The 17,267-nt window shown below is 36.9% G+C and overlaps 3 protein-coding genes across 3 annotated transcripts in view; all 3 read left to right on the top strand.

Moving 5' to 3' along the window:
* The first annotated feature begins 45 nt into the window (after positions 1–45).
* LOC111704468 (glycerophosphodiester phosphodiesterase 1) lies at positions 46–3,851 on the top strand. Its single transcript, XM_023476712.1, has 4 exons — positions 46–502; positions 1,752–2,301; positions 2,373–2,624; positions 2,859–3,851. Exons 1-4 carry the CDS (start codon positions 262–264, stop codon positions 2,890–2,892), a joined length of 1,077 nt encoding a protein of 358 aa, XP_023332480.1. The 5' UTR covers positions 46–261; the 3' UTR covers positions 2,893–3,851.
* A 553-nt stretch (positions 3,852–4,404) lies between these two features.
* Positions 4,405–6,791, top strand: LOC111704479 (uncharacterized). Its single transcript, XM_023476721.1, has 5 exons — positions 4,405–4,877; positions 5,418–5,541; positions 5,687–5,734; positions 5,813–6,036; positions 6,095–6,791. Exons 1-5 carry the CDS (start codon positions 4,822–4,824, stop codon positions 6,690–6,692), a joined length of 1,050 nt encoding a protein of 349 aa, XP_023332489.1. The 5' UTR covers positions 4,405–4,821; the 3' UTR covers positions 6,693–6,791.
* A 2,784-nt stretch (positions 6,792–9,575) lies between these two features.
* LOC111704459 (GTPase-activating protein and VPS9 domain-containing protein 1) overlaps positions 9,576–17,267 on the top strand; it is a 9,498-nt gene continuing 1,806 nt past the window's right edge. Inside the window, exons 1-7 of the mRNA XM_023476700.1 lie at positions 9,576–9,966; positions 10,304–11,558; positions 11,680–14,016; positions 14,148–14,330; positions 14,604–14,788; positions 15,091–15,298; positions 15,616–15,777. Of these exons, the coding sequence (XP_023332468.1) occupies positions 9,905–9,966; positions 10,304–11,558; positions 11,680–14,016; positions 14,148–14,330; positions 14,604–14,788; positions 15,091–15,298; positions 15,616–15,777 (4,392 nt within the window). The 5' untranslated portion in view covers positions 9,576–9,904. The remainder of the gene's footprint in view (positions 9,967–10,303; positions 11,559–11,679; positions 14,017–14,147; positions 14,331–14,603; positions 14,789–15,090; positions 15,299–15,615; positions 15,778–17,267) is intronic.

Genomic DNA, 17,267 nt, shown 5'->3' with positions numbered 1-17,267 from the left:
CAATTATATATTACAATACTGAAAATAAACGACCTATTTTTCAGAACTGCCTGAAGGGTTAAAGGATTGGAACAAGGAGAAGGAGAAACTAGGAACTGAAGTTGCATAAAATTCAATTATCTGGGAACAGAGGAGAAGAGAAAAGAAGACTCACAAGGAAATACTTCCAGTAAACCAGACGACAGTAGAGCCAGTCCCATTATTTAATAAATAAAGTTTAATTTTGATCAATTTTACAGTTATCATAAACTTTCAGATAGAATGGAGGGTGGGTTGGGTTGGTTGATGTTGTATACCCGGGTCTGTGGTTTGAGCTGGATCCTAGTTTACCTGGCTTTAAGCTTAGTTTTAGGTCTCATGACGCACATCACCCTGCATTTAATGATCGTCGGTTTAATGATCTGTCTAGTTTCATACTTCCGGCTTCCTCCTCCCAACCCTACCATAGTTCGTCAGGTTCTCGGTACAGATCCTGCTCCGGGTCTACCAGACTCAGCTGTAGGTAAGATCTAAGGTTAAGAGAATATTTGAGTAAAGTTTGATTGCACTAAAATCTCTTCTTTGTTCAAGTATCCTACAAAACTTTGCAGCTAGATTAACTTGCAGAATATATGTGTATATAATTATGTTCACTACAGACTATAGACGGTTAAGTACATCTAGTGAGATTAATGTGATTGAAATATGGTTGGTGCTAATATTATTGCCCAATAATTTTGAAACGAAAATTAATATCTTCAAGAAATGCGGTGAGAAATCTTGATTCTCCGTCTGCTCGGCTTGGTCTCGTGAAGAACAATATATATATATATATATATATATATATACATATATTCTTAGCACTGAAACCTTGGATATAAGTGTTTCAAGTGCTGATCTATCAATGATCAAATTTAACACGAACATCAGTTTCATTAAGGGTGTATAATCTAAAGAACTGGGGGGTAACATATAAACAATTCTTACAAAAAAGGCTAGTTTCTCATCCTTATTAATACTATTTTTCCCAAAAATTCATTTATTTCCCCCTTACCTAACTTTTTTGAGAAACAAATATTTTCAAAGGGGGGTATTGATTTTTTCAAGAAAATATACATCCCCGACTTCATTTTATCAAGAAATAAAGAAAACACTTTCTTCTAGCTTTCATCTTATGGATTAATTTCATTAAAAATTATCGAATATCTAACCTCACCCTGCGAGAGGAGCTAGTATATTATTTTACCGGGATTTATTAAATTAATTCTATAATATGTGCTTAGTTAATGTCTGAACTATCTTTTGAAAATTGAGGTTCAATTCACGCAATTGTATTAGATTTTAATCCTTGAATAATCATTAGTTCTCAAAGATTTTGAGGTATTTTTTAATTTTAAAATTCTACTCAAATTTGTATAACTCATTTTTATAAACACTTTTTATTTCAATGCGAAATTCCAACTTAAGCATTGGAGAAATTTAGATAACAAATAAATCTATATGTGATAGAAAGAAGATTTTTTTTTTTCTAGATTGCTACGATAATTTTAATTTACTTAAAAAATTCTGAACTTATTCTTTCTTAAGTGAATTTCACTTTTCAGATTAGAATTTTGTTCGGTTTTACATTTATGATCATTGGTTTTATGTAATAAAATCGAGGGTTTTATAAATAGGGAAACATTCTATTAACTAAATCGAATTGGTGATAGATTTTTAAGGAAGGATGATGATTTTTGGAAAATATTTTGGTCTAAATTTATTTTGTTTAGATTGGTTAATTGCCCACAGAGCAGCTTGTCTTGATGCTCCTGAGAACAGTATTGAAGCTCTACGGCTGGCAGCTAAGAACGGAGCCAAGATTATCGAGTTCGACGTGAGTTTCACCTCATGTATGTCTCCTGTTGTATTCCACGATGATACAGTTGACAGGGTTACTCAGGCTACAGGACACATATCATCTCACACACATTCTAATCTCAAGAAGTTAAATCTTGCAACAAAACATCCTCTAGGATCAAGCTTCGAGTTCTCCGGTATCCCTGATCTAGAAGAGTTTGTAGCTGAGTGTATGAAATTGAACATGAAGATGATTATCGACCTGAAAACCTATGAAGTCCCGGAAGAGACCATCTCCGTAATACTCAACCTGTACAAGAAGTTTCCTGGGATGAAGAGTTGCACCATGGTAACCTCCTTCTTTCCTCACCTTCTCTACCAGCTAAGAAGGAAGGATCCGGAGATTGTCTGTTCTCTCTCCTACAGACCTCACTTCTTCGCGTTCAGTACTTATGAAGGAACCAATGTCAGCATGAAACCTAGGTACAATATATTCATAATAAATCATTAAGTAATATCATTTCCCGCATTTTTTCATTGCGTTTTTTCCCCAGATTTTCTGGTTTTATGCTCCACACTGCTAACCTTGTGGATATCCTGTTCCCCTGGTTCCTGGAGAACTTTATCTGGTTCTTTGTCGGCCTGTCCGCCGTCCTCGTCCACAAGGCCGTGGTTACTCACCAGTACGTGTCGGACTGGAGACGGAAGGGGGTCAGGGTGATGGCCTGGACTGTCAATGATCCACTGGAGAAAGCTTTTCTAATTCACACAGTTGGAGTTCAATGTCTCACTGATACTTTGGAGAAGTAAGTTCCACTTCAGGGTTAAATGTGTTGGGACGCAGTGTGAGGGCCNGAGGAAATTAAGTGTTTTTTTTATGGTAAAAGAAAAGAAATATCAGAATAAAGAAGGTCCTTGGAATAAAAATATTTTTAAAATATTTTATGAATATGATTTATATTGGGTTCTCTTTAAATAAGAAGCTTTTTTAAAATTTCTTTCTTGAAATTTTAATGATAATTTTACTTTTTTCATTGCAGAGTGAAGCCTGATCAATGGGTTTTAAAAGATTAATGTATAAGATGACACGAACAAAAATCAAGACGAAATATCCTGCACCTTGAACTGACGAAAGAAATTCTCTGAACTTTATTCACGACATCATTACATTCTGTATATCGTTGGTAACCGGCTGACGATTTTTAAACTGTGCGTAATCCAAAGACACTCTGCACTGTCATATCTAAAATTGTTAACAACTATTTAACTAAAAATTTTGATGTAACCTTATGTTATGGACTTAGATTTAAGTATGCTTATATCTTAATGTGTAAACCCTAGCTTAAACACACACAAAACTCGATAATTTGTATATATTTATTAGTTTTGCGGCTTTTGTTCACGCACGCACTAAATGCAAAGAAAAATCATAAATAATTCTTAGTAATCAGATTTTTTTTATATAATTTATTGTCATAAAAAATAAACATTCCACCACTTTTGTTTAGTTTAGTTTTTTTTATATATTGTTATGTTCATGTAGTATGTAACCGCTTGACTATCATTTTATATCGAAATTGTAATGTTTTGTTATAACGTTATTGTGATTCGTAAGCAAAAATTAGTTAGAAATAACTAATAACTATCCATAATTCTGTTTTGTCTTGTTTTCACTTGTAATTTAACTGAGGGTGTCCTTATAAACATAGAAGTTAAGTTACGACTGCTGAAATGAAAAAGTTTTTAATCAACTTTGAATTCATTAAGGACCTAATATGACCATGTTGTCTACTTAAACCTTTTAGAATGGGAGATATGCAGAATTGGGTTGATTTTTCTAGTATAAAACAGTAGACATTGCTTTAGATATTACATATTGAAGAAGAAATAAAAGTCGCGACTAAATTCCCATGTTTGAGTTTTGTATCTGCATCTGCAATTCTTAATTATGTTTTGTATATTGTAAACGGGTTGTAGACTAGATTTCATATGTCCGATTTGTCTGATAAAGATTAATAAATGTGAAAATTATATTTATCACAATGTTGATTAGATAAAGATTAAAAGGGTTCCGTTGTGAATTAGACATTCATCTCTTTAAAGTGAAATGTCACTTGAAATGGGGTATATGGGGTATAGGCTAAAAGCTTTTCACTTTAGCTGTTGATCGCAACCCATGAAAATTATATTATTGTATTCATATGTATACAATTAAGTATAGCAATGGAAGGTGTTAACAGATCATATTCAGCAAATACGCAACCATTCTGAAAACGAAGATATCACAGAGAAACCTAATTGTAACTTAGGTTTTCTCCAATTATTATATATAATTTTTAATTTAAAATTGATAATAATGTTTATAAGTACGTATGACGTCATCAGAACTCCCACCAATGGTAGTGCAGTATACTGGTCACGTGATACAGACAGACACGTGACCCGTATACTGCACTCCATAAGTGGAAGTTCTGCAGCATATATATGAATTTTCGTACAAGTTTGACATAGTTTTATATCAATTTCTGGAGACAGGAACATCAGAAATAACTTTCATGGGTCGAGATCAAGAGCTAAAGTCATCAGCTTTCAGCCTATTCCCCCTTTCATTTTTCCTGTACAGTCCCTTTCAAAGGGGCTGTAGATGTAATTTCAATTAAAAGATGAATGTCTAATTCTTTATATAATCAAAGTTGTGAGAAGTATAATTTTCTCGTTTATTCTTTATCAGACAAATCGGACATATGAAATCTAGTCTAGCAAGCTTTAAATGTTTATTACTTAGGTAGCGGCCAAACTCTGTTACTCGCGATTGCCACAATTAATTATAAGAAGAGAGAGATTAGTATATATTTTAGGGTTAGGTTAGGTTTAGACACTTTTGGGGGCCGCGCGCTGCGGCTAGAACTGGCTCTCTTTCTTTCAATGCATTGCGGCATTCGCAAGTAACCCAAATGGGCCGCTGCCTATCACTTAGCTTTAATTACTCGAATTGCAGGAAGAATGGAGAAAGGAACGTCGAAGCTTGGTCGGAAAAAATCAAGAAAAGTTGGAGCAAGGTATTTTCTTAATATTATAAGAATTTTTTGTTTATGTTTGTAAATCATGGATTTTTTAAAACACATGTTCTTAGTATTTTCTAAACCTTTGTAAAGAATGAACGCTACACTATTTTCTCAAGATAAGACTTTTTTCTAGAACTTTTAAGCTTTACACAGTTGACGTGTACAAGGAAAATGAACATTTGAATTAAAAAGATGGTTTTGTTTTTCTTATTTCTTACTTAACAAGGGAAAGAGAGAAAAAGTCTCAAACCATGATGCACATTCAAATAGATTATCAAGTACAATAGGTGGCATCAGAGAAATGGAAGATTAAATAATAAAGTGTAAAAAAGAAAATAAGGGACACATAAAATTGCACTTCTTTTACTGTAAGATAAACAGTAAAAGGCCCAAAAATGTGTAAACCTCCACTTTCTAAAAGAAACTTGACTACTGAACCAATGCAGTTAGAAAAGAGATGTTAAACATGGTTAGATATTAAAACTAGATATTAAAACGTGTAAAGATAAATAAATTTTATGGAGATTTATTTAGTTCTAAAACTCGTTCCATGAAGAGTTGTGAATCTCTGATTTCAACCCCAGTCCGCTCCAGGCAAGAATCATCAGCTGATGATTCTATTTGCGAGGAGTCTCCTTATACTTACCTTAGCTCACAGGTATTCAGGCTTTATCATATGTTTGCTTGGTTAAATATTTTTTTAATTTATTTGTTGGAACTCCAAGCAATCCCTACACCCCATGATATGATTTGATGATTGATTTTTCTCTCACTTTTTTCTTAATAAAGATTATCGTATTAAGGCTGTAATACCAGAGAAGGAAGTTTACTGGGATTATGATACTCCCCAGGTAAGAAAAGAATAGAAAATAATTTTTCATATTTTCGGAGAGGAATGGTTTTAAATTAAGTTAGTTAATTGATTTTAGATACGAAAATACCGATCCAAGATGGGAATCGGAGTTAAGTTTGGAGACGAGGACGGTTCTCCAATCCAACCCTTGAAACTGGAGAAGGTTTCTACTCCCGAGGTTAAGCTCCACTGTATGTCCCGACCTCGTGAGGCCCCGAGAGAAACAGCTGAGGCTGTTGCGGCATTTAACGATCTAGTTGAACTTGCAAGCAAGCTCAGGAAAAGAGAAGTAAAGAAGAAATGAAGAATAAATGAGAAGTAAAGAGGGAATGAAGAATAAAAGAGAAGTAAAGAAGAAAGAAGAAAAAAATAAAACTTCAACCCCTGTGATACGACCAGTTCGATTAAACCCTGTCGAGACGGAAACTAGCTCCAAGTCGGAGTTAAACCATGAAAGTTTTGAGTTTAGTGATGATGACTCTTTACTTATCCGCTGTACACAGGAGGCGGAGGGTATAATTCCACTCCCTGTAACCCCGCGTACCAGCAGACTTAAAAACAATCTCAAGGAAAATTTATTGAAAAAATGTGAACTTGACTTTGAGAGTGACGATTCAATGGATATCATGATGTCTCAGATTGATGAAAAAGAATTGGTTGCACGGAATTCTCCGACCTCAAGAGAGCAAGAAACAGACTCTAAACGTCCTCTTGAACCGTTAAACTCCAACGCCATGACTTCTCCGTCCTTCTCAAGGTCAATTAAAAGATTCAAGAGCAGTGATGATGGAATAAGTCCTAAGACCTCCTCCTCTCTACGCCGGGTTCATAGTTCCCCTGTAATCCCTAAGGAGACAGCAGCTGCAAGGAGACGGTGTACCCTAGAGGAAATAGAACGGAAGAAGCATGAAGCTAAACGGAAGCGAGAGCTGAGCCAGCAGCAGAAAAAGTTCTAGATTTATGATAAATCGCTTCCAGTAAGCACTGTACATATTTATTTTTTAACCCACTGCCGTACTATTTTAAATTCGAATAAAGAGATGCATACTTTCTGACTTTTTAACAACATTTATTAGCTCATAACATTTACAACTATATATGATATATTGATTGATATCTTTGTCATTTCGTAAAATTACGTTTTGATCTAGCTGTTTTCTTTCTTAACTATGTATCATGTAATTATTGTTCATTGACACAGTTCTTATAGGGTTTCAATAAGCTTATGCAAATAAATTATAATTGTGTAAATTGACTAAATTACTTAAAGAGGAACATCCAGGGATGTTGCACTCCTTTATCTCTCCGCATCCGCCGCAACTCTGAACAAACTTTCAGCTGTATCTTTGTTTAACTTAGTTGGAATAATCCCAGCTAGATTACACGTACTCTTCTAATTACTTGATTACAAAACCGTCTAAAATGTAAAGATTTAATGAAAAGTATGTGTCGGCTAAATTCTAGGCAATCCATTATTAAATTTGACACACTTTCAACCTTTTTATTTAAATAAATTTTTCATAAATATTTTTAAAATTTGTTATACAGGGTGTCCCACGAAACATGACAATAGCAAGGCGACTTGAAAGTCGTCTTTGATATTTGAATTTATTTGTGACATTTAGTCTTCTATCTACTTTAACATGTATGATTCTTGAAACAATTATCACATAATTCTCCTAGCCCAAAAAGTGGTCTGAGTTTTTTGTGCTTTCAATATAACCGGAGATATAAAGAGTTTGGTTCAGATTTCAATTTTGTTAAATAAAAGCAAAATTGTCGAAATCTGAACGAAATTGTTCATATCTCGGGCAATATTGAAAGCACAAAAAATGCAGATCACATTTTGGAAACGGCAGGACTAGGGGAATTTTGTGATTATTATCTATAGAAATTTACTTCTAAAATGTCATGTTTCGTGGGACACCCTGTTTTTTTTTTTTTTTACTTTTAAAATAAAATATATAAGGCATAGTTATTAATTTCAAATTTTCATCTTTTTTCTTTACAAATATTTAATATAATCAGAATGAAAAGTTTTGTTTAAAACACGTGTCACGTGTTCATGAATAGATTGTCTAACAAATTGAACTATGAAAATAACTGATAATAATCAGTCCACTACTTCTGTAAAATTCAGGCCCTATTCCGTAGATTTTCTTGAATTACATCATCGAGACAATACTCTTTTACACCGTAAAACATTATTTGTGTTAAATAAATCCTGGTTTTTTATTTGTATTACTGGGCCTTCAGATCAACCACTCCTCCTTGACGATCACCCTCTTTATACAGAAATAATTCTAGGGGGGAAAAATTTGCGCGAAGCGCCCAAAAAAATTTAACTGTAAATTCAAAACATTTGGCTTCTTGGATATCAGGCATAAGTATAAAATACTGGTCACATAAAGATCAGGCGCGCAACTACCCCCCCCCTAGCCTGACTAAGGGGGGGGGCATGCCCCTCCCTTAAGAAGTCTTGCCCCCCCTGTAGGGGGGGGCAAGAAATGACGAAGTCCACCCTGTTTTGCAATTTAGCGATTCATGAATCCTGACCCTGAGGAAATTTAAGAGCTCTTATCGTAAAATAAAAAAAGATAATTGAACGTTAGTTTATTGAGCTTATAGTTCAATCCATACAGCACTTAATACACCATATACACACATACAGACCCCCTTCGTCTCCGAGCCTAACTACTGCCGTAGATAAGAACAGTTTGACAAGGTTCCAATGTGCCTTAATCTTTGTTTTTTTCATTATGCTGTTTTTTCCTGGGAAAGGGAAAGGGGGTTTATCAAGTATTTTTTAGATATTTTCACTATCAGTTCTGCCACATATTATGATATTGCTTTAATACTGTAGTACAACTATTCAATTAATCCTACATGTTCACCGCAAATATTGTGTGATGTGTCATATTAAAAAAATATTTTTCATGTAAAATCATGAATTTTTAATAAAAGGCATTTCTTGTCAGTTTTTGAGTACAATGTACATATTTGATTTATGGATAACTAATGAAAATTTATATATATATATGTAATTTGTATTGAAAATTAATTATTTTTGTGGTTTATGCCAGAATCAGGGGCGGATAAAGGATTTAAGTGAAGGGGGGGGGGGGCAAGATTTTTTAGGAACAAAAAAATTCAGAATTAGGAACCAAAAATCGCGGCGCAGGCGAAAATTTTTTTTGACTTAAAAGACTCAAAAAGAGTGAAAATTAATGACTAAAGACTAAAAAACTAGATTTTTAACTTTTCACACATTATAGTTTATTAAGACAGATATTTTTCCTGTTTTGCACTAGGGATTCTTTCCCAATTAAGCATGCTATTGAGAAGCTATTCTGAAATAAGAACAAAAAATTCCAAATTCAGGGTGGGGGCTACGCCCCTCCCTGAATCTGTCAGGGGGGGGGCGAATGTCCCCCCGCCCCACCCTGTATCCGCCCCTGACCAGAATAGATTTCTTGTTTCATTTTATATCTGATGTGTTGACTTATAACTGAATATCCGGTTGGTAAGGTTAGTTTTTTATTGTTTAAGTATAAAACACATTTTTCTTGCCCCCCCCTAAAAATGTTTAGGGGGGGCCAAAATTTTTTTCGCGCTTCGCGCGAAATATTTCCCCCTAGCCCCCCTCTAACCAAATGTCTAGTTGCGCGCCTGATAAAGATTACCTTGCATGTACTATACTTTATCTCCTTCAAACAAAACTAGCAGAAAAACATGCATTGTTTCTAAAAAAATAGACATTTTATTATACTTTATTATATAAAGTTCGCCACCCCCTAGATTTATTTATTTATACATACGCCCTTGAAAGAACCCTGCCAACCCTCTACAAAAATTTCTTATTTAAGATTTCTTCAATCTCTTCAATTTCTAGTAAAAGATGAATTTGTAATACTGAATATGTTTGAGCAAGTTTCGCCCCATTGTTCTTCATGTTTAGAAACTCCTCTGCTACGCAGCGGCTGAAGGAGCTGAAGAGTTTTTGCTGAAACCATCCTAACCTGTCTTAAACTAACCTAAACATACACCTGACACCTGTTTAATACAGAGAAAAAAGACCTCGACGTAAATAAAGAATGATATTTCGAGTTTTATTTAATGATTAATTTAATTTCAGAAAGTTTAAAATGAACTAAGGTACGGATATAACATGACCTTGTTAAATTGTGATCTATCTAGAGGGAAGGATGGAGATCTACAAGAGCTGGCAAGGTGCCATTTTAATCTTATTCTGTAAATCTTCAGATTTAAAATGAATTTATAATTTACATTTTGTCCGAGCTCGAAATGTTTCCCTAAGAACAAATAAAAGAATCATGTAATTGGATTTTGTTTTTGATTCCTGGCCTGTTCTATACTGAAAATATTCAATGATTGAAATGAGTAAAACTTATCCTCTCCTCGAATGGAGATTATCCTATTTTTTTGTCAATTGTGGAATGGTTTGACAAATGAATTGGTTAATCTCCTAGCCAGAAGAGAAGGAGTTAAGCTCAAACCATTCAAATAAAATGAATAAAAACGAATATATCAATTTTTCCTTGTCTAGATGTCTACGCCAAGAGAAGATTTACGTTAGCTATGAAAGGAAGCAGTTGCAAAGCTTGAATGAAGGCGTGGCTGAGGCGGGCCGAAGGTTGGCCCAGGCCGCCTGGATTGCCCACATGCAGAAGGAGAACCTAGAAGGACTGATTCTGTCCCGGGAGGACTACTCGCCTAACGTTTGCTGTCAGAGATCCAATCTTCTTCTTCAATCTCAGTTTATAGATGCGTACAAGCAGCTCTCCCATCACATGGTTTCATACAGCGAGTTTCTGGTTGCTCTACGTCAACGTCCGAACCTTGTAGCAGTATGCCTCGCTGCTGGAGACAAGACTGATGAGCTGAATATGTTGAATATTGTGAACTCTCTATTCTCCGGTATTCTTGGATCGTGTCTCCTAGCTGAGGATGAGAAACTTATGATGGAGGTTCTCAAGAAATTGGTTGATATTCAACTCATCTCAGCAGCTAACCCTAGGAAGCTGCTCCGGCACGGAAACTGCTCCTTGTCTCGGTTATACAAAGCTTTTAGCGAGCAGCTCTTTTCATCCAAACTGTTTCTCACGTCTGCTTTATATGAACCGATTCTGCAACTCCTCACAGACGATGAGATATTTCTGGACATAGATCCGTCCAAGGCTGTGATCAGGTTTCCGGCTGAGGAGAGATTAAAAAGGTTTGGAACACCAGGCACAGACGATTACGCTGCTAACCTGAAATCTCACAGGACGTTCATCATCAAGAAATTGGTCGCTCACGCTAAACGTTTCATCTCCGGGATACAGAGAAACTTTGCCAGGTTTCCGTCTCATCTCGCCAGCATTATGAGATATCTGTTCGGTAAAATGACAGAAGCTTCCCGGATGGAAACCAAGGATATTTATGCCGTTTGTGTAGATCTTTTATTCACCCTGTTCATATGTCCCGCTATTGTGGATCCTGAACCCCTTGGGATCATAGATATGCCTATATCATACATAGCCAGGTTCAACCTGATGCAGGTTGCTCAGATTATCCAAGTTTTAGCGCTCTGGAAGTGGGAGGAAATCAACCCGCAGCTCATGGATCTCTACTCAGAGTTTGAGGTTCAATCTGTCTCAAAGCTTGTCGAGGCTGTGCTAGAATCATTCGAGGAACCAAGGATGGATGGGTTGGATATTTCTCAGCAGAGTTTCCGTCTTGCAATTCTTCTAACTGCAGATCAGCTTCAGGATGTGGTGACCTGGCTCCGGAAGGTATCGGAGGAAAACTTCCTACCGAAGGTACTTACATAAAATCTTTCTATTTATTTTTTAACATTTCTTCACAAATTACATTGTAATAAATAAATAAATTATTATATTATAAGTTTAGAACTATTCTTAATCTTTTTCTCTATTTTAGGATATTAAGGATGAGCTGGAGAAGTTGCTTGCTCCGGTCCCTGCTTGTGTACCGGGTCGGAAGAAACCAGCGGCACCTGTTAAGCATGAGAATGGTCTAGGTGTAGAGGAGGTGGATTCTGATGCAATATCTCCAGCTAGCTTTGCCCGGCATAAAAGTGTGTTGGCAGCCAAACTATCAAATGTTGGAAATAAAACAAGACCCGTTTCTAAACCCTCGACTGAGAACAAGAACACCCTAGCACCCGGTAGCCCGGAGAAGGTTCTTGTAATTCCTATTCATGACAGCCCCTCGGAGATGCCGGGCTTGGCCTCCGAAGAGAGCGTCCTCCGAAAGAATTTTATTTCTGGAGGAGGGAAGGAAAAGATGAATTATGTTGGGTTCGATGACAGCATGTCCTTCAGGGACGGAAGTTTAAACTCCGCTGGTGGAGAGGTACTGGAGAAGAGAACAAGGTTCTCAATCTCTCATGATGAAGGATCTATCGGAAACGCCTCGGACAATCTAGAAGCTATTTCAGAAGCTGCGTCGAACCATTCTGTTGCCTCTAGTTTAGAGGACGAAGTTGATCCTGTTGAGGATCCGATCATTGACAATTTGTCCGACATGGTTTCCGCTAATGTTAGCGGACGTGGAACTCCTAACGTATCAGGACGAGATACTCCGTCTAGTCAGGTTACTGAGGAGGACGAGGCTGGACAGGCTGAGGTTGCAGAACCTCAAGTTCCTCAGGTAGTCAATCTAATAGGAGAGGATCAGCAGGATAACAATCTCCTGAGCAGAAGGAAGAACGGAGAACCGGATATGGAGGAGAGGTTTGGTAGGTTTGAGATTAAACCTGAAGTGAGACGAAGAGTTGGACATTTTGGTAGCACTGGGACAGCAGGAGATAGGGATGAAGCAGTTTCAATGGTTAGCGATACATGGTCAACTGACGTTCTGGGTTCGGATACTGAAACTCTAGGTGATCCACCAACTTTGGAAGATTTACTGAGAGGTAGACCTGGAGATGAGTTTAACATTAGAGGAGAGTTCAGTAACCGTGCAGAGTTTCGGAACAGACCTGAGTTTGTAAATAGAGGAGAGTTTAGTAACAGAGCGGAGTTCAGGAACAGACCAGAGTTTCAAAACAGGAACAGAAACCTGGATCATCTCCATGTCCCGAATGAAGGTTCGTTAAGTCACAACAACTCGAGCTCCGCCATCAGTACATCAGGACAACTGGATGTTTTAGAAACCAACAGTGAAGCTTGGTCTATGGATGTTTTACCCTCGGACACGGAAAGTTTTAGAATGCGAGATTTTGATCCGGACGATAGTCTTTCTATAGCTAGCACTAGGTTCACAGATGATACAACAAGAAGTGAACCTGAACAATTAATTCAGAGGCTAGAGCTGAATGACTATGATAGAGCGGCGGGAGCTGAACCCGGCAGGATCTTTCATCCTGCCCAGAATTCAGCAGTAGAACAGTGGGCGCAGTTTAGTAGATCAAACTCTGATGATCGGGGGAGTAGGAGGGATAGTGATGTGTCTGTTAACTCCAGCATTCTCAAGAAACCTAATGCACTTCACGTCAATCTCTCCGAACCATCTCTGGTTAGTCTGGTCGAATCCACAACTACAGATGGGTGTGGTTCAGTAGAAAATGTGTCTCCAGGAACTGGAAACTTGTCAACCATCTCAACCAATGTTAGGCTCTCTACCACTAGTATAGCCTCTAGTACCAGTAGTCAGGGTAGTGCAGCATCCGTTGAAGCAATTCATTCTCAGAGAAAATCTAGAAGTAATTCTTCCACTAGTGCAGCAAACTCTACCGGAGGTGGTTTGGTACCGGAGGAACTCAAATCTAACCAAGCAAGTACCGGAGCAATACCGAAGAGTATAAGCTTTGATAAGTCTGCAGACAAGGACGAGGGTGGAGAGCACAAGCATAGTCTCAACAAACGAGATAGAAATTTTTTCAAAAATTGGAAATTACCAAAGATCGGGAGACACAGGGGGGGTGGACGGGGATCGAAGAGCGAGGATTATCGGTCCTCCGATAGATTAACCAACGATGCTTTTCATATCCCAGAGCATTCCGAGGGTCCTGTGCTGCGTCGGATTGGGTCGGAGGATCCTAGGTTCTACGAGGGCGGAGCAACTGAATCCGAGAGTTCGGACGACATTCTTGCCAAGTATAGAACTGCTCCGGGATCTAGTAAGGAGGGGACTCTAGTTAACATCATTAAACCTGAGGATGAGACGGATGGAGTAGATCTGGATTTAGCGAACCTGGAGTCTACTGTAGTTTTCCAAGATGCTAAAAGAAAACTTCGTCTCATGCTTTCAGAGGTAAAGTGTTTTTCAAGATTAGGAGATTGTTTCATTTTTTAGATCTAAACTGAACTATTACAACAAATGCTCTCTAAGCTTAGAGTTTTTAATTCCCATAAAATTATAATTAAGCATTCCTGTGTTTCTAGGTTGAAGCACCGCTGTTACTGAGCGGAGTAGGGTTGGATGGAATGGAAAAAGAGAATGAGAAGGAGAACAGCGAGATAGCATCTTTACTCCGGGTTATGCTAGCACAGGCCTTGAACCAACAAGATAGAAACCTCGTTGCTCAACTCTACGAAACAATTCGTAGTTTATCAAACCTAGACGAGGTTAGGAAATTAAAAATTTTGGGGAGCAATTACCGGCCAAACAATGAACCATAGAAATTTCTTATTACGGTGAAAGGTATTGTCCGATGTCATAAGGAGACTGTCTGATTTTTGTGTTATAACGGGTTGTTTTTCTACGCTTTGGAATATCATTTACTGCTTAGAACTGTGATATAAACATTAAACATCTGATAAAATGCCAGTTATTAAATGTTTACAATTTGGATACTTACATTTCTCATTGTTTTCAATGAATTACTCCTTTTTATCCAGGAATCTACGGAGAAACTGACACGAACCTTGAAAGAAGAATATAGACGAAGATCTCCTTATATTGCATATCTTGTCAGATCAAGACAAGGACTCCTGTCCAGTCTCCAGACCCTGCAGAGGTTAACCTCAAGGATGGAAACAGAACAGAGGATGTGTTCAAGGTTTCTTATCAGTGTCTGTGTCAGGTAGGAGTTATGATTGATGTGCCACGATAAACAAGAGACCGTGAAATGATAGTTCGTTCTTTCTTTTAAGATAACATATCGCAGGAGATTTTTTTTAAATGTATTAAATTTTTCTCTATAAATGTGCTGTGAACATTTACAGAGATGCCTGTTAAATTTGTTTCATTGCTGAATCTTTTCAATTCGAATATTTAAAGAATGAACTAAGGCGACAATTATAATATCACATGAGTAAGGTTAAGTATAATACTTCTAAAGATAAAGTTTGTTTAATTTATTATAAACATTAAAAACTATTTTAGATTGTTTTTTGAGCGTCAAGAAGTAGAGCTGAGGGAACTGCTAAACCAGTTCTCCTCCTCCACCGTCATGGATGAAAAGACGGAGTTGGTGGTTAAGTTTCTGGACAGGTTGTGGGATGAGCTGGAGAGGGATCCAATGCTTGCTGCTGCTAACCCTGAGCAGAGAGGAGAAGCTAGGATTGCAGTTGAACGAGCTGTCTTTTCTCAGGTCAGTTCCTTTTACAATCCGATATAATTTATATTGTATTGGCGATATTATGTTAAATAAACCTTTCCCTGGAATTGACCATGTTGCTAATTTTTAAATTAAATATGATAGTAATTTGGTCATTGGCTCAGTTTGACCGAACAAAATTATTTCTCTAAACCAACTACGCTATTTATAATTTTTAGTTCTATCTGTTTTTTATATCAATTTATCAGAAAAAAACTGTTAAAGCGATCTTGGGCCAGATCATCCTATCCCTTTTTTCATTATACAAGACGAATACTGCGTTTAACATCTATCTGAAAGTATTTATTTAGATCTACATGGCAGCGTTGTATCCTAACCATGATGCAGACATATCACGTGACAAGGTTCTTCAGGATCATATTGCGAGATTAAAGGATATTGTTACCCCGGGACATAAGGATCTAAAAATACCAAGAAGATATCAATATGAGTGCCCCTGGCCATCAGCACAGGTAAAACTTGAAAACAAATATATTCATTAAGAGACTCTCCATGTTTTTTAAGTCATTAATATTTGTATGGACATTAAGTTCTTCGGTAGGAGTCGTTTTTAAAATTTTCTCCTTAAAGACGCAACTGATAGAAGTTAGATTAGTAGAAATCACCATCGAATATTTTTCGACGTAAGCCTATCCCCATTGCATTTTTCGCGAACACTCCCTTTAAAATCCATTAAAGCAGTTCTGCTTTCTAGAATGAACAGATTTTTCGTATTAGTACTACAAGCTTTAATATTTTTAGTTTAAGTGGAATTGGGAACTATTTCTGCAGTGAAATTGAATTAATAAAGAATTTTTTTATTTATAATATCTAAGCTTTACTTGAATTCAGTAGAAAATATTATTTTCAATTATCGAGCGCAATCTTTGAAATAAAAAGATGCAATTCTAATTACTGTCGCAATTCTTAAATTTCAAAGTATTTTCATCTATTTCACTGATATAACCCTTAAAATATTTTTTTTATTTTTCTTTATAATTTTATCTCCTACTAAACTCTTTCTATCCATCTATCTATCTATCAGAGCCAACTTTCTAATTTTACCTACTGAAGTAAAAAAAATAATTCTGGTATGACCAAGTTTATTTTATAGTAAACATTTAACAAAAACAGAAAACTAGAGACTATGATATCTTGGATATGACAAGTTACAAGAAGGCGTGGGATTCGTTGATTTATAATCAGTTAGATCCAGGATTCACGGAGAATATCACAAGCTTGAGCCAGGAGCAGGATATCCTGTAGCTCCGGAGTAAGGAACTCGGTTGAACAGGAATACTGGTTTAAACTTTTCATCAGATTCTCATAATTACTGAAATTCCAGGTTTCCGTGGAGTTTTTCATGTTCTCAGGGTCTTGCTGGAACCAGGTTTTGGGATCTTCGATCTGAGAGATCTGAGAGCAGGGTTGGGTGTTCCATGTTTTAGAACCTAATTTATCCTGGGTGGAGATTGAGTTCCATGCTCCTTGAGCCTGTTTCTCCAGACTGGAAGAGTGTTCAGCTGTAGAGCTTCTCGTACTGAGAGGAAGGTTGGAACCTTGATAGCGGAGGTTTCCAGGTCGGGTTTCAACATGAGACTCTTGAAGTTTTCTGAGACCTCTAATTTGTGGCGGAGGGTTGGATCTGATAAAATCTAAATCTAGAGATATCTGATATTCTGGAGTTGGACTTGATCCTGTTGAACTATTATAACCGCTCTCATCCTTCTCATCCATCCAGGAGGACTTGTATTCAGAGTTGAACATGGTGAGATGATAATATCTAGATGTGAACTGAGATGACAGGAATACTGCTCAGCTTATAAACCTCTGGACGGTCACTGGAATCTGAGACCGTCTAGAACTTGTCCCGCAGGTGGTTTGACCGCACGATCAATAGCTGGGCGTAGCGGGGAATTGAAATTTGTAAGAGTGACCGTAAGTGTTGGCGGGTGTAGTGTGT

This window comes from Eurytemora carolleeae, unplaced genomic scaffold (assembly GCF_000591075.1).
Source record: "Eurytemora carolleeae unplaced genomic scaffold, Eaff_2.0 scaffold2, whole genome shotgun sequence".
NCBI lineage: Eukaryota > Metazoa > Arthropoda > Copepoda > Calanoida > Temoridae > Eurytemora > Eurytemora carolleeae.
This window is presented reverse-complemented; position numbering and strand designations above follow the sequence as displayed.

Bases quoted from the DNA above. Each gene is read 5' to 3' on its own strand.
- LOC111704479 (XM_023476721.1), top strand. From the start codon at position 4,822: ATGGAGAAAGGAACGTCGAAGCTTGGTCGGAAAAAATCAAGAAAAGTT. The intron at 5,735-5,812 runs GTAAGAAAAGAA...AATTGATTTTAG, and splicing joins GGGATTATGATACTCCCCAG to ATACGAAAATACCGATCCAA. The intron at 6,037-6,094 runs ATGAAGAATAAA...AGTAAAGAAGAA, and splicing joins AAAAGAGAAGTAAAGAAGAA to AGAAGAAAAAAATAAAACTT.
- LOC111704468 (XM_023476712.1), top strand. From the start codon at position 262: ATGGAGGGTGGGTTGGGTTGGTTGATGTTGTATACCCGGGTCTGTGGT. The intron at 2,302-2,372 runs GTACAATATATT...TTTTTTCCCCAG, and splicing joins AATGTCAGCATGAAACCTAG to ATTTTCTGGTTTTATGCTCC. The intron at 2,625-2,858 runs GTAAGTTCCACT...TTTTCATTGCAG, and splicing joins CTCACTGATACTTTGGAGAA to AGTGAAGCCTGATCAATGGG.